Source organism: Tenrec ecaudatus, chromosome 4, assembly GCF_050624435.1.
Source record: "Tenrec ecaudatus isolate mTenEca1 chromosome 4, mTenEca1.hap1, whole genome shotgun sequence".
Lineage (NCBI taxonomy): Eukaryota > Metazoa > Chordata > Mammalia > Afrosoricida > Tenrecidae > Tenrec > Tenrec ecaudatus.
The window spans coordinates 139732235-139748519 of NC_134533.1; the positions used below are offsets into that span (position 1 = coordinate 139732235).

Genomic DNA, 16285 nt, shown 5'->3' on the forward strand with positions numbered 1-16285 from the left:
GAGGCGGGAAGTCCAGGCTTGGGGTAGAGTGTCTGTGTTTTATAAACCAGAATGGCTGTGCTGATAGTTCTTTGTATGCCCTATTATGTGCAATGTGACTCCCCTTTCTGACAGCAAGAATTCCAAGAACACTTTGTTTGAATTTCCCCTCCTTTTCCCTGGAAATCAGTCCAAGGATAGTGGTTAGCTCCTGGGCTTACCCCATAGGAAGCATGGGGAAGAGAAGCAGTGGCTATAAACACATGCATTCTCAGGGACTCGTAGAATCCTAGAGATGGGCTCTGTGTTCCCACCACCTTTAAATGGGAAGGTGGAAGGAAGGGGTTGGCTGACCTTTAGGGGGTCTTAGAAGCAAGGTGGCCTGAATGGCATTCAGGGGTGAGGAAAAGTCAGCCCAGGGAAACAAGGAGGATTGGCTAAGAGAGCAACAGGACTGTGCTCAAAGTCTACATGCCTTCAGGCACGCTCCTCCCTGCCAGCCATCATTCTTCTTCGTGTTAAATAATAAGAACTTTCAGGGATTCATTAGGATCACCGACTTCATAGGTGCTTACAGGTTGCCTTCCTATTGGTCTCCAGTATCTGTGGTGCCACATTCAGCCGCTGATAGAACAGTGCATCTGGCTCTGGAGCCCATGGGGTCTATTTGCCAGGCATCCACTCTTCATGGCCCACATCCCTCATCCCATCACCCTCGGGTCCCTCACCCCGCATGCCCACATCACCTGCCCACTCAAGCATGGAATGAGGGAAGTGACCCAGAGAACACAAAACCAGCCCAAGAAGCTCTCAATATCACATCGCCGGAAAAAATAAAACTCTCAGAGGCTTCTTTTTTTGTGAAATTCTAAAATCAGATTTATTTACCAATTCACGGAAAGTGGCATCATGACCACCCACCTGAATCAGTTTGTAGGCATTTCCAAGCCAAGGCATAAAATAAATATCTGTCTGTGTTGAGTAGGCATTTAACAAATTACTTGGAAAAGGAAAAGATCTTAATCATTAGAAATGTAAAGTTTGTGATTCAGAACTCGGGTAAGATCAGAGTCATGGGAAGAGGCCCAACAGATTTCTGTCCTGGTTCTTCCTTCCTTGCTATGTCATTACCTGCACACAGACCCTCTAAGCACCACACTTGGTCAGTCTGCGGTGGATATGGCCATTTAACTCGGGGAGGGGGTGGGGAGGGAAGGTGTAGGAAGGGGAAGGGAATTTTCTCTGAGCTTCTGCAATTGGGACAACCTTGTTTGCTGAGCAAGATGATGATATACTCTTCTAAAATTAGCTTCAATTTTCTATAAACGCACAGTCCTTGTAACAAGATGTCCCAAGGTCCACATTGTAGGGCACTCATACACACACGATAGTATATTTCACAAATAACACATTTTCTACACTAGAAAGTTTTGCTCTTGGAAGCAGCTTGAAGGGCATGGCAGTCCGATACGTGCCAGGTATGCACTGGACCACCGTTGGAGGGGAAAGAGGAGCTGTTCTGCCAGCCTCGTGATAACTGCTTTCTCTCACCTCTATCTCAGACCCTCACCACAGCGTGGCTGAACAGCTGGGTATAAACAGCCACTACAGGCTCCTAAAGAGGAGTGGCATCCCCAGATAGGAGAGAAGGAGAAGGCTGGAAGAAGAAACCACTAAACAGCTAGCTAAACCCAGCAGCTTTACAGAACTGTGCCGGAAATTGGTACCATTTAACCGCATTTACCAATGGCTGAGGAAATGTCAGGGAACATGGGAGAGGAGCCCCAGGACTCATTCCCTATAGAAAGAACTTGTTGGGGAGTGTGCAGGTGTGATGTAAGTGTGTACAAACCGTGTGTGTGTGTGAGTGTGTGTGCATGCGCGCAAGCTGTCTCTGCTCCTATTTCACTGAATGGGAAAATTCCGTGGTCTCTTCAGCTAGGCCATGATGACCTGAAAAGAGGAGGTAGTCAAACTCACTCTTCTTGCTCACTTAATTTTGGGTGTAGTGATACTACAGGGTCCTATTAAGTAGTGACAATATTTTCTAATATTTCCAATATTTATCAAAATTCAATTTCCAAGATTTATCAAAACCCTACTATGCGCCAGTCACTGTTCCCAGGGCCTTGAAAGCTCAGAGCTAACAGGAAAAGGTGTAACAGCCAAATCAGTGCTTCTAAGGGATTGCAATTGTGTTGGGAATATTGACATCTTAATTCTCCCTATCATGTCTGTACATATATATAATATTTGCTAGCTGTCTTTAGCTTACTTACCTCTGACCATTTATATTTAACACACTCACTAATCTCTCAAACTAATGTTCCACCACATCACTCTCTTCCCTACCAACATTATAATGCCCATGCCAATAACATAAGCATCCGACTTTTAATACCTACAGATTTCTTGGAAAACAACTAACTTCTACATTCAATTTCTTTTCTAAACATGTTCTTATCTCTCATCAAGTCCATCAAACTTAGGATGTCAATAACTCTTTGGAAGCCACAGAGGTCAAGTTGGAAGCAACCAGGTGGTCTCTTCTTGATGAGGTCCATTCAGCAGTTCTAGCTCGGGAAGCACGCGTCTGGCCACCTTTGTGGCCCATGATCAGATGGAGCTGGCATTTTGGAAAGTTGGATATGCTTTCAATATGAAGTAAAGTCCGTGTGGGGTGTGTTTATTCCTTCCCCAGTTGAGTCACCCTGCCTGCCTTATTGTTTTGCTGGCTTCTTGAGTGATCTGCCCTTGGTATGGGGTCTCTTCCTCCCCCACCAAAAAGAAAGGCATCTGCTTATTTCCATCCCCTTAAACTTGGCAAGTGACAATGTGGTCCTCTAAATTCCTTCCCAGCCTCATAAGGGAGCGGAGGGCCAGTGAGGGTGGGATCTAGGTTTTTGTTTTCCTGGCTGAGTGGAATATAGGATGAATGTGGTCTCTAAGGATGAATACATAAATGACATTCTTATCTATGACCCAGAGGCACCAGCACAACCCCTATGTCACAGAGGTCCCACTGAGTCCCTTCTCCATAGGTCCTGAATATCTGTCGTGAGATATGTGGGTATAGCCTCTTCTTCTGGACCCCTGCACAACCTGTGAGCTCTGAACTCACATCTCTGATAGCTCTTTCTGCTGGGGCAGAGAACCGGTAACCTTTGTCCCTGCGTGCCCCAGTTCTGATCTGAAATTCTCAGGGGAAACGTGTCCAGGAAGCAGAGAGGCATTTTCATTTAAAGTTAACGTCAGACAGAAAAGCCAACATGCTTCTGTTGCCTGTGATTCATATCCACTGTCTGTGTTTGGGCCCTTTTCACGTCTGTTGCCGTCTTTGCATTGGTCTCAGGGGACTCGGGCTTCATCTTGGTGAGTCTCCTCAGCAAGAAATCGGGTAGAAAACTTGAGAGCGGCAGGAGCGGGGGTCATTAATGAATTCGGGCTTTCTCCCTTTTGTTGGATCCTGCCTGGGACTTAGAGGGAGCAGTATGCGGGTTCATCGGTCTCATCTCTTCTGCTCTTCGCCTTGGGGCTCCTTTTATGATTCCAGCTGGGAACAATCCTGCCCCTGCTCTTTTTTCCATTTGGGTGCCCAGAAGGTGGTGCACCCTCCTCTGCACTTCCACTCCCCCTCCTTCTGTTCCTAAAGGACCTTGATGAACAAACTAAGAGAGAAGATGGAGGTATCTTACTTGTTGCGGACAGTTTACTTTTTCAGCCCAAGTCCATTTATTGAGGTCAGGTAACTACTGAGATGCGATGAAATATTTATCAAGCACATGCTGCGTGCTGGGCACTGAATGTCCTAAAATAGATGCTGTTCCTCTTGCCTTGAGAATGTAACCTGTGAGTCTAGGTGAAGCAAGAGTTGGGGATCCAGGTCTCTGTTCATGCTGACCCCCTACCTCAATGACCCTTCCTAACTTGCCATGTCTGACTGACTGCAGTTCACCTTTGAGCACGTCCTCTTGTCCAGCCGCCGAATCTCAGGCATCAGCCATGCATTCTTACCCAGCGGGCAGGGTGGCTGGCTTCCCTCTCAAATGAAGTATGGCAGGCATGTGCACATTGAGGGACTGAGAGAGACAAAAGGGGCCTTCATGGCACAAGGTTTATGCTCTTGGCTGCAAACTGAAAGGCCAATCGTTGGAATAGCCCTGATCCTCATCAGGAGAAATGACCTGGAGAGCTGATCCATATGGATTCGATCCGAGGAAAGGGCAGGTCTCCTTAGTCACCTGGGCCCCGATGGATTGAAACTGGACACAATGGCACCCAGCAACAATGACTGCTTTCTTCCCAGAGATTTCACCAGCCTCTCTCAGCAGCACGCACCAGGATGCCCAGCATATATCTACCACCCAAGCCAGCAGGGAGAACTTCCAAAGCACGTCACCTTTCCTCCCCACGCCCCGACTCCTCTGCCCGCGCAGTCTGGACTACTCTTGACATCCTCCGACACGGTGAAGGAAACATCTCAACACCTCACAAGACCTCGCTCATCCTTCCTCCTCCCGTACCTGGCACACGGCCTGACACACCAAGGGTGTCCAGGGAGGATTTGCAGAATTACATGGAGCATCGCTGCAACCACCAAATCCCATCTGCTCACTGACCGCATGCAGGGAGCAGCTGATTGCTTCCTGGCTGCAGTGCAGGGAACGTTCACAGTCTCTTTTTGTCCCCCTGGCTCCTAATTCACAGCCCTTGTAAAGCCAGCCTTCCGTTTCCAGTTCATGCCAAGAGGAAACCAGAGCAAGAGCTAGAGTCAGTGCAGCATAAAGTTATCAGGCAGAGCAAATAAAAACAGGGGAATGGGGGCGCTGGAACAGACTTCAAAATGTTCACTGCTCATTTCCTTTGCCCACGGCTGGACAATGGAAAGTGTTACATGAAGATGAACTTGAGCCAAGGGCTTTGGCTTGTCAGCCTCGATGAGGGTGTGCTGCAGATTGGGGCTCTGGTACTGTTCTAGCCATTCAGAGGGCACCACGTGAGGCTTTGGGGAGCCCCTAAAGGTTGGAAAATCATCTATTTTGTGCTTGCAAATTCTTTTGAAGAAGTAGACCCGCTCCCTTCTTAATAAATGTATTTAGTTCAGGTCAATGAGAGAAAGTGAAGAAGGGGCCCTCTTTTTTGTTTCATGCTAATATTGAGTCACCAGCACAAGAAGACTGCTAATTTTAATGTCTGCTGGGTTGGGCTTGGCACTGATTGGAGCAGTCACAAGTTTTTAGGATCATTGCAGAACACTGGCCTGAGCAGGGCTGGCCTGAAATTCTATCTGTGATAATGAAATACTCCCACCCAGAAAGAGTTCTGGGCTGGGCGGCAAGGGAGCACGGAGACGGAGGGGAGTTAACCCACGGCTCCATGGAGTTAGTGCTCAGGGATCAGTCCGCTTCCTGCAGCCAGCCTTTCAACATCTGAGAACTTATTGTCTGCGTCTGAGTCAATTCAACAAGTAACAAGTGATTTGCTTGTGTGTGTGTGTGTGTGTGTGTGTGTGTGTGTTTTGCTTTTTCCTTCCCCAAGCATAGCCTTCCAAATGAACTTGATAAAGGACTGGAGAGTTTTCATGTTACACTTAGAAAGGCCAAGGCTTCAAAGGCAGCGATTTGCTTTCTTGTGGCCGATCGACTTCTGCTTTCAGGCATGAGGTTAGCAAAGTACGGCCTGTAGCCACATCTGGCCATCTGTTAGTCTTTGTAAACCGGTGCAAACATAATTTTATGTTTTCAATGACTGAAAATGAAATCCATAGAATCAAATTTCACATGTGGACATTAAATGAATCAAATTGCCTAGCATCTCATAATCCATTTGTAATGTTTTACTTGGACACAGTGTTCACTTGTGGACGGACGGTATGCATACTAGGGCAGCAGAGTTGCGTACTTGTGACTGGTGGTCCAGCAAAATCTAAAATATTTACTGTATGGTCCTTTACAGAAACGGTCTGGCGCCCCCTGGTGGACAGGAGTGTAAGGCATTGTTTCAAACCAGGAGTCAGGGGGATGGAGCGAGCCGTTTATGCCAAAGGGAGTTGGCCTAACTCTGATAGGATGGCTGAATCAATGCAAGAAAGTAATAGCTCAAAGAGATCCCACGGAAACCACGAAGTGTCCGATTTATGACATTTCATCAAACTCGCTGCCATTGAGCCGATTTTGACATACAGTGACCCTGTGGGAAAGGATAGACATACTTCCTGCCGGTTTCTGATAGTGTCAGTTTGTACAGGAGTAGAAAGCCTCATCCATCTGAGGCGTGGCTGGTGGATTCAAGCTGCTGCCATTGTGATTAGAAATCCAATGCCACCAGGACTCGGTTGATCAAATCTACTAGAGAATGTTTTTAGCAGTCTTTGAGACAGGTCATTAATTAGCTGACTAAAGAATGACTCCCAACCTGGTCCTATACTCCATGAGGGTCAGTCCTGCACTGCTTGCTCTCTCCCCATCTTAAGCTCCTCTTCCTATGTACTGCCATCGGAAGACGTTTTGGCTATGGCTTCAGCCTGGCCATTGACTCACTAAGACAAGTCAGGGGCTGGCCTGGGACCAAATTGGTCAGCTGTCCCTCCCTGGCAGGTGCCTGCATCTGCCTGACTGCTGACGTCTGGATGAGAGGTCGCAGGTTGTCCAGGACATCTGGCAGTTTTGGTTCTGGGATGCTAGCCATATGGAGGCTGGATAAGGTTTGGCTGATTAATGATCGGTTTCACTTGTGGTCCGAATAGCTAATGGAGGGCAAATTATGTCACTCATCACTCACCTGGATACTCCCTGATGCTGCATTTCTTTTAAATAATTGTCCCCATACTAAGGAGACCTGGTGACAGAGTGGTTAAAACACTTGGTTGTAACCCAAAGATTAATGCTTCAACCCCACCAGCCCCTCGATGGAAAAAAAAGATGTCAGTCTGGAAAGCCTGTAAACCTCTTAATTCCATCGAGTCGATGGGGAATCATAGTGGCCCTATAGGACAGAGTAGAACTGCCCCCATGTGTTCCCAGACTGTATCTCTTTTGGGGAGTAGAAAGCCCTTCCTTACTCCCTCTGGGTAGCTAGTGGCTTTGAACTGCTGCCCTTGCTGTTAGCAGCCCAACCAGTGACACTACACCACCAGGGCTCCTTGGAAACCCTAGACATACAGGGTTACAATGACAATTTGTGGGTTGGGGCTGGGTTGGCTCCAGTCATATCTCACCATGGTGATGAGTTGGGAATTTGGAAATGATATGTCTGTTGATGCAACATCATCGTTCCACTGCCTCACAGTATGACCTCTCACAGCCAGAGCTAAGGGAAAGGGCTCCTTTGACTGCTTTAATCTGTGTAGCCACCAAAGACCTTCTCAAATGATTCTTCTTTGCTGCCCTAGCTAAGTACCATTCTCACCTGGTTTCTCTCTTCCCCTGGCCAAAGCCCCCCAGACACACACAGGCTTGACAATGCTATAAAGGGCTCCCTCCCCAGGAGGACCCCAGACAACCCCGAGAGACTAAGCTCCTCATTGTGAGACTTAAATATTTAAAATCAAAAGCGAATTTCAAAAAGAACTGATTTTAAACATGTAAAGTGTTCACTCCAGTGCCATAATTTCTGAAGATTGCAACCAGCTCTCAGCTGAAGATCTCTTATTATTTGAATAAGGAGACTGTGAGGACTAACCATCCTAGAAATTTCCTTCTTGCCGATGTGCAGAGAGAGCCTGATTAAAAAAAAAAAAAGACTTGGCTGGGAGACTCCATAAGAGGAGTGTGGGCTTCCTGCCAGGGAGCGCACACTCCATCATTGCTTCCCGTGACTTCTCATCTGCCCTCCTTCTTTTCTCTGGATAGTTTCTGTGACTGTGTTTCCTCTCTCGGTCAGCTCTCTGAGGGGAAGAGCTCATTTTCCATGTTCTCCCATTGACACAGGTGTGGGGAGAGCGCTCAGCACACGGTAGTATCCAGAAGTGCCTATTAGGTGCGTCACAGTGTACGTAAGTAGCGTCAAGGTTGTGGGCAGGAATGGGGTCCGGAGCGTCCAGTCTTGTCTGTAATGCTGAGTGTCTCTGTGAAGACCAAGAGTCACCTCCGAGCCCCAGAACACTCAAGCTGTGTCGAACAGGAGAGGGCCAACTACCTCACAGGGTCTCCTCAAGACTTCCGGGAGGGAACAGATGTCAAAAGCACTTTAGGAGATGGGACCAGCTGCAGGAAGGGGTCTTCCAAATCAGAAGACTGTAAAGACCTGCCCCTGCCACAGATCCTCAGTAGGGGGTGGGGGATCAGACCAGAGACATTGGTAATTCTCTCTCACTTCTTAAGCACCCCCTGCTTTGATAGCATAGGGACTTAAAGGGACAGATTTTAAATTGTCTTTTTAACCCAAATACCACTTTGACCAGGGACCAGCCAAAATGGGATGGACTTGAGGCAGGGAGGGCTCGGCGGAGGAGAATGGACTGTGTGTACTGAGGGCCAAGAGGAACTCACAGTTTCCACAGAGATCATCTCAGGGTGTTAGGAAAGTCCTACCACAGCCTTAATTCTTGCCAGCTTGTTTCTTGGTCACGGAAGATCACAGACCAGTTGCTATAGCAACAGTTCTCATCATAAAGTACCCATGTTAGGACAGAGATGGAAAAGGTGCCCTTATTAAAAGAGAAGAAAGGAAGCGAGAATTAGGTTTTGGATATCATTTCCCTGCACCCAAAGGCTGCTCCTCTCATGGGGAAGAGAAAGAAAAGCTACAATAGCAAACATGCTTCAAATTCCCAGCAGCGAAACGTCCAAACTTTCCATGTATCCTCAGAACGGTTTACACTCGAGCTCCAAGACATCTGAGAGGATGCATCTTCTCAAAAGAAAAAGTGTCAAATAGGAGATAGGGGCCATGGGACCCAGTGGTGAGGAGTCTGGTCAAGCCCTGGCCGCCATCTGGCCTGGAAAACAGACCTCTTCCCCCATCCTACTGATTTGCAGCCTTGTGAAGCCGCCTGGGCTCGATCATCAGCCCTTCCGCAGACTCTTGGCTGCTGGGCTGCTGAGCCCTGGGCAGTGTCTGGGTAGACTGCAAGCTAGGGGCCATGATTCTGAGCGGTGAGCAGCCCTGCGGGTCAGCAAGCCCAGCTCAGTCACTTGGCCATGGACCAGGCTCTGCCATTGTCGGAGACCTGCTCTTGGTTTCTGATTTTTCACCAAAGCTTATGTGACCTCAGAAAGGAGCAAACGTGGAGGCCCTCCACACTGTGTGCGTGTGTGTGTGTGTATGTGCACATGTACTCCTTTTCCTGTGAATTTATCCTGCCTCAACAAGGGCTGTCTGCTAAAGTGTGTTAAGTAATAAGACCTTAGGTGTGTGAGCTCACCCCACCTCCCTGCAGCCTGGAGGGATTGGGTAAGGAGAACCCGTGGCTCTGTGTGGAGGGGGTGGGGGTTTAGTTGGTGCACACACAGTGAGTTGGAACCCAAGCGCTGGGGGGTGGGGGACACTGAGACGAGGAGAGGTGAGTGACAGAAAGGCCCAGCTCTCCCCTGCAGAAAAGAGCAAGGGCAGAATTTTACACGTGCGCTCCAGGATGCAGGGCAACCCAGAGAGGGCAAGTGGGGGCTACAGGAGGAAGGCCAGCCTACAGTCCCCACTTAGGCCAATGCTGGGCTTCTTGGGATTTCCCCAGGGCTGGGACATGATGAGTGCCCAGGGAATGAAGGGTAGTGTGTTGCAGGAGCCTGGGGGCAGGCCTTCCCAGACCTGTCACAGAAACCAGAGGCAAGGTGTGATAAACTTGAGCAGACAGTGGGGTGGGGGGTGTTTACAAAAGGGACACACAGGCTGGGTAGCAGCTGGCTGGGTGCTAGTAAGGAAGGGTGGAGTCATCCCACTCCAGCTGGGCTTTCCTGACTCCACTCTGCCCGTGTCTGCCTCGGCCCATCTCCTCCTCTCCCTCCTCCTCTTCACTGTCGTCCGAGTCGCTGCTGCTGGAGCTGAGGTCTTCCTCTACTTCCTCTTCCTCCTCTTCAGTCTCGTCCTGTGCAGGTCCCGGTTCTCCGTGTTTCTAGGTTGCAGGGAGAGAAGGAGTTTGTGGTGCTAGAGACCCTCTCCCAGCCACATCTCCCATGTCACCGCTAGATGGGTCTTGAAGTGGTGACACAGCCCACGGGTGATATGTGCCCTCCCCGGACATAGTGGAATGCTTGCTTTTCTACCTCTGCCCATCCCGAATCCCACCCCTTCTTCAGAGCTGTGTTCCCAAGAGATCTTCCCTGAACTCTCTAGCCCCATAAGGTCTCCCTCCTTGTGCCTCAAAGACACGGGAGCCCTTATCCTCAGACTGCTGCAGGTGCCATTGTCTGGTTTCCCATGCTCCTCAGCGCTCAGCCTGTGAGTGTGGGGATGGCGGAGTCCCCACCACGGTGAGCGTAGCACTACCCCTATGGCGTGCGTGCTCAGAGTGGCCAAGCACCTGGACACGCCAGCTCTGATATCAGGCTGTGATATCAATAGTGAGCGACAGGGGAGCAGACAGGACTTCTTTTTTTCTTCTTATTCTTCGTTCCCAAGAACTCTTAGGGATCTGTCCCTACTCTTCTATCTCTGCCTCTACCGGACACCCAGCCCTACAGGCAGGGCTGAGGGCAGGATATGGCAGGCCTGGAGGGAAGGGGCCTTGGATGCCATGACTAGAGTCTGGGGGCTGATGGCTCACTGGAAACCAATGAACGTACGGGTGATGCCGTACTGAGTGTGAATGACGGCTCTGCTTCACCCGCTGCGCCACTGGGCCATCTACCTCTCATCTCTGAGTTGCTTCCCATGCTGCTCTTTGAGCATGACTCCTCCTTCATGGGGATTTTGTGAAGATTAAAAGGGGCAGTGTAGACAGTCTAACGTAAGGGTGTTCCCTAAACAGCGGGTGCTGTTCTTTGCTTTGTTTTTGTTTTAAGCTATCCTAAGCCTTGAAGTGAGCTGCGTGGGCATCATGGAACAAAGGCGTCTCGTTTTTACGGTCAGTTAGTCAAGAGTTTAATACTGATTCTCTGTAAGGGAAATACTACACAGGAGGCAGGGGACAGACACCAAATGCCGCTTGCTTAAGACACTTCAGATCTGTTTGTGGGGTGAGAATGATACATGTTTTCATTCCCTGAACTCGGGTCGTGGAAAACTATGGTCCGTTCAGATTGAGAGTGAGGGAGGAGTTTGAAGAAGAGAAACCCCCGAGGAGTTAGAACAACTGGGGTGTGGCTTCTAGAAGGAGCGGACCTAAGCTAGACTTGAAGCACAGGAAGGGTTAAGCTGGCTACAGGGCAAAGCATCCTGCTCTGAGCTCCCCAGCCCTCCGGGGAAGCTTACCTCCATGGGGTTCACAGTAATGGTCAGCGCAGAGTCATCCCAATCCATCTCGGCCTCCTTGGCAGCCTCCACCTCCTGCAGGAAGTGCTGGTGGGCAATCCGGACCCGGTGCACACCCATGGCCACGACAAACACCAGCATGCACACGGAAATGATGATGACCACCGTGGCGATGCTTGGGACCACTGAAAGGAGGAAGGACCCACTCACGGCCGGGAACAAAGCTCTAGCTCATTGCTGAGCGACGGCAAGGTGAAGTCACATCCATGTGCAGGTGGGAGCCTGTCCCGCCACTTCCTGGCTAGAGCTCTCTAGGCCAGCAGCTTAAGCTTCATCATCGACATGAACGACAGTAATTCCCATTTCATGGTGACAGAGTGCGCTATGTTTTGGGATCTTAACTGCAAGGTCAGGAGTTTGAAGCCGCCAGTTGCTCCACAGGAGAAAGATGAGGTTTTTCTACTCCTGTAAAGAGTGACCATCCCAGAAACCCACAGGGTCAGTTCGATCCTGCCCTGTAGGGTGGCAATGAGGTGGAACCAGCTCAACGGCACTGAGTGACCCCCCTGGGTACTGGTGGAGCGTAAATGGACCCCTGTGACTTCCCAGGCTCAGCTGTAGGCATGTAACTGGGGCTGGGGGCAGACACAGCCTGCTGCCACTGAGTCAATTCCAAATCATACCAGCCAGACCGACGGATCTGAACTGCTGACCTTGAGGCATATAGTAAATGCTAAATCACTGCTAGTCCTCTGCTCTCCCTTGCTCTTTCCTCAAATGACAGGGAAGCTCTCACTACAAGCAGGCATGTTGGTGTTTAGGAGGGACACACACACTGCCCACCAGAGAGTGACACTGTGATAACGGTGAAACACATGGAAGGGCAGGGGCCTTGCCGTGTGCTGTGCTGTCTGTGCGCGCGCGCGCGCGTGTGCGTGTGTGTAAAGGGTTCTGGGACAGCATCATGGAAGACATAGCATTGAGTTAGGCATGAATGGTGTAGCAAAATATTTCCTCAGTCCATGGTACGGACCTTTGTTATTATTTGAGGGGGTCAAACTCTTGTTGAAAAAATGGAATAAAAAGATACTAGAATTTGCCCATAAGCATTTTTAAGTGCCTTGTATGTTTGTGTAATTTATTTCTTACTTTCCTGACTCCCCGGAGGCAGCGGGGGCCTCAGAAGTGGGGTGTACAAGGGTCTTTCCTTGGGTCCCTCCTTTGGCACTGGGCACCCATGGCTGCAGCGCCATACTCCTCTGGTTAGTAGATCTGAAATCACAGAGGCCTCTGAGGATCTGAGGTCAGTCCTCCTGGCTACCCTACCTGAGCTGCGCCGGATGCTGCTCCGAGACTCAGGGTGATGGACGGACTGGAGAAAGGGAGGCTGCACGATGAGGTGATTGACATGCTCCTGGTCTGAGACTCTGATCTCATGGAGGACACTGACCTGGGAAGATCGGGGAGAGGTGCTGTTGACAGGAGTGGCAGATGCGCCAGTTGTAACAGCCCCACTGATGGATGGAGGGCACGCATGGGGGATCCAGGGCTTCCCTGGAAAGAGCGGATGTCACTCACCTCCAGGTTGAACTCATTGCTAGTATAGCGCCCGTTAAGTTCAGAGCACTTGATCCGGAACCGCCGGGCCTCAAGCGAAGCTGGACGCCAGTTGCGATAGCGGATGTGGTGTAACACCTGCTCATAGCGACTCATGGAGCCCACACCTGCGACAAGAGACCATACCTGTCGTCAGGAGTCAGAAGAGGAGGAGGAGGAGGTGGAGCTGGAGCCAGGAGAGCCGTGCTAGGGCTCATGATCCTCCTGAAGCCATCAAATTGCTCACAGGCAGACATTGTGAAGAAGCAGAAATTCAAGCAGTCAGTTGCCCTGACCCACAGCATCTCTGCGTTGACTCAGTTCTGCCTACAATGTTTGGCTTCAATGTGCCTAACACTGTTGAAACATTTGATGAAGTCAAACTGTAAGAGAAGGAGGCTACCTACTCTTACAGATTTTGTTTTCTCAGGAGATGGGACACGTCTCCAGGGTGCTAGAGAAACGGCTAAAGAGGGTTTAGAAAGTCATGCCCTGAGGTCAGGAGATCCATGGGGCTTGAGCCAGTTGATTCATGGGGCTTCTCAGTGTGTCTCCATGGCTGACAAAGCTGCCAGCATCTTAATGATTCCTGGAAGAGTCATTCTGAAAAGCAGTCCCTGGGGACAGGTGTCAAGCAGGACTTACCATAGATGGAATAGCCTGCAGTGGAGTTGGTGGCATCCAGGTGTCGCTGGTGGAGTTCACTGTGACTGAGCTCTAAGCACTCGTGTCTCGGGTCCAAGTCTCCTCCAAGCACCAAAATATCACAGAAATCTAAAGTGTGCAGCATTTCCTCGAAGACCGTGGCTCTGGGGGCTATTGAATGACAGACATGGAAAACAGGCATGAGCGGGAGCTGCTACCGAGCAGCCCTTTCTCATCTCCTTCTGCGTCGCACGCTGGGTCGAGGTTGGGGGCTCTTGGCAGTGGAGCTACTACGTCCACTGCTTGGCTCTACTGCCTAAGTGACACTCTCAGGTCTGTGGCCTGAGATGAACTCCAGACAGGCGCCGAGTTGGGTGGCCTGGATTAGTGGAAAGGGCACTCTGACTCTAGCCAACAGGTGTGATTTGAAATGCCAGTTGTACTATTGGTAAGTTGTTTAGTGTTAGACAAGCTGCCCAGCATCCCCTTTCCTCCTCCATCAAGAGAGCAAGGGTTTTGAGGGGATTGCAGAAAGTACGAGCCCGCAACACAGGGAATCAGGATAGCTAACCTCCTCAGGGTCAACAAGGAGAGTAGAGATACCCGGAGGATAAGGGGAAAGTAGAGGTAGAAAGGGGGAATCGATGACAAGGATCAACATATAACCCCCTCCCAGGGGGACGTACACCAGAAAAGTGGGTGAAGGGTGACAGAGGACAATGTAAAATATGAAAATAATAGTATATAACTTATCAAGCGTTCATGAGGGAGGGGGGAAATGAGGAGCTGATACCAAGTGCTCAAGTAGAAAGAAAATGCTTTGAAAATGATGGTGGCAACCTAAGTACACAAGGGATGAATGTATGGGTTGTGATAAGAGATGTAAGAGCCCCTAAGAAAAGTACTTAATAAAAATAAATAAATAATTATCTGGCACATAGTAGATGCTCCTTAAGCAATAGCTCTTAATCTGAAGGCAGAGATAAATGCCCCTCCCCCACGTTCCTGTAGTTTTCTCTGTGTGGGTGGGTGGGTGTCCCCACCAGACTCTGGAGGTATCTAGGGCAGAATCATGTCTTCATATGACTCTGTCTGCAGTGTCTACCCCAAGGGCTTGCACGCAGCAGTTACACACACCACTCAAACGGTGCTGGGCTGGTACTGTGGTTGCACCGTGAAGTCAATTCCCCAGGTTGAACTTAAGCAGGTTGGTCAGGCTTGCTGTCCTCGCCTGGTTTTGCTACGCCAAATGCCACAAAGGGGTGTCTGAGTGAACGCTAAGGACGCAGGAAACCCCGCCTTCAAACCCAGGCGCCGAGTTTGCTTATGGAGTGCTCTCTCCTGCTGGTTTGAACAGGACCCCACAGACGTCAACACCACGGAGCCACCTCTGACTCACGGCCACGCCTGCGCGGGGTGGGGCTCCAACGGCGGGCTTTTGAGAGGTGGATCATCAGGCCTTTCTCCCTGAGCACTTCTGAGAAAAGAACGACCACGAAGAGGGTGCTCTTCGGCCCCCACCGCACCACCGAGGAAACACAGGTTAAAGGGACCAGGTGAAAGGCCTCTCCGGGAACGCAGCGGGACAAGACTCATGTTGCACTGACTCATCTCAGGGGCGGGGGTCTCCAGGTATCGTGACCGTTGTACTTTTTCATTCAGATATTTGTGAAGACAGGCTTTCACGTCAGTCGATTTACTTATTAAAGTACATTCAGGGACTGATATATTTTACACATTATAAAACATGCATGAAAATATAAATTAAAAAGGATCTATGAAAGCTGAGAGAAACAAATTGAATGCATTTTGTATTCACTTTTTAAGAGTAAACTATTTTTGACCTCACTAGATAACGTCTTATAAATAATGTGCTGTGTGCTTAATTTTTCAGTCTTCGCGATGGCTGGGTGCTATTATTAGCACCCTCTAAAAGCACAGTGATAGACACTCCAGGCAAGGCCATTTCCACACCGAGGGTTCAATCGCTTTCGGCTGGATCGGGCTTCTTTCTGCCCCCAGACGGCTGCTGAGGGTTCCTTCTGTGTGGGAGGCACCCCAGGACGGCCCGTTTTTCTCACTCCTCTTAATTCCCACTGTATTGAAGGCATCCCTCAGGAGCGTCTGGGCTTGTTCCGCAAGTGTTCTTGGTGACAGGGAAGGCACGGCAGCCGGAGCACACCGTGCTGGGAGCACACAGTGCGGCACCGACAGAGCCCGCCCACCCCAGGTCTGGGTGGCAGTGCAGAAACCTGGCTGCCAGCACTAAGGAAGGGGCGGGCTGGCGACGGGCCAGCAGCGCACAGTGTGAGCGGAGGAGTGTGCCAGGTGCACAGGGGATCAAAGACAGAGAGCACAAAGCGTGCGCCAGTGGGGGCAGGAGACCATGCAGAGTGGGTCACTGAGGCTCCGTGGCCAATGCCAGTAGGTTGCTGGATTGAGGCACCCATGATGATTCTATCAACAAGGAGGGTAAAATAGCAAGTCCTAATAATAGCTATGGGGCACTTGGCTGTGTGCCTGGCATGCACTCTCGTAAACAGAAGATGAAATGTGGGCCCGGATAATTGCCTCTCCCCTACCCGCACTGCCTGGTGCTGGCCTCAGGTGGAAGGAATACAAACGCACTGTCCCTGCATGTAACCAGGAGGGTCGAGGACAGGGAAAGAGGAAAGATCACATGACCCAATGCTCCTTGGCATGAAAGTAGGAAAGT

At 50.1% G+C, this 16285-nt stretch overlaps 1 protein-coding gene across 1 annotated transcript in view; it reads right to left on the reverse strand.

Annotated features, from left to right (window-relative positions):
• Nucleotides 1-912: 912 nt before the first annotated feature.
• Nucleotides 913-16285, reverse strand: part of CLSTN2 (calsyntenin 2) — a 444486-nt gene continuing 429113 nt past the window's right edge. Inside the window, exons 13-17 of the mRNA XM_075547855.1 lie at nt 13570-13740; nt 12907-13052; nt 12655-12778; nt 11329-11513; nt 913-10030 (exon numbers count right to left, since the gene is read on the reverse strand). Of these exons, the coding sequence (XP_075403970.1) occupies nt 9830-10030; nt 11329-11513; nt 12655-12778; nt 12907-13052; nt 13570-13740 (827 nt within the window). The 3' untranslated portion in view covers nt 913-9829. The remainder of the gene's footprint in view (nt 10031-11328; nt 11514-12654; nt 12779-12906; nt 13053-13569; nt 13741-16285) is intronic.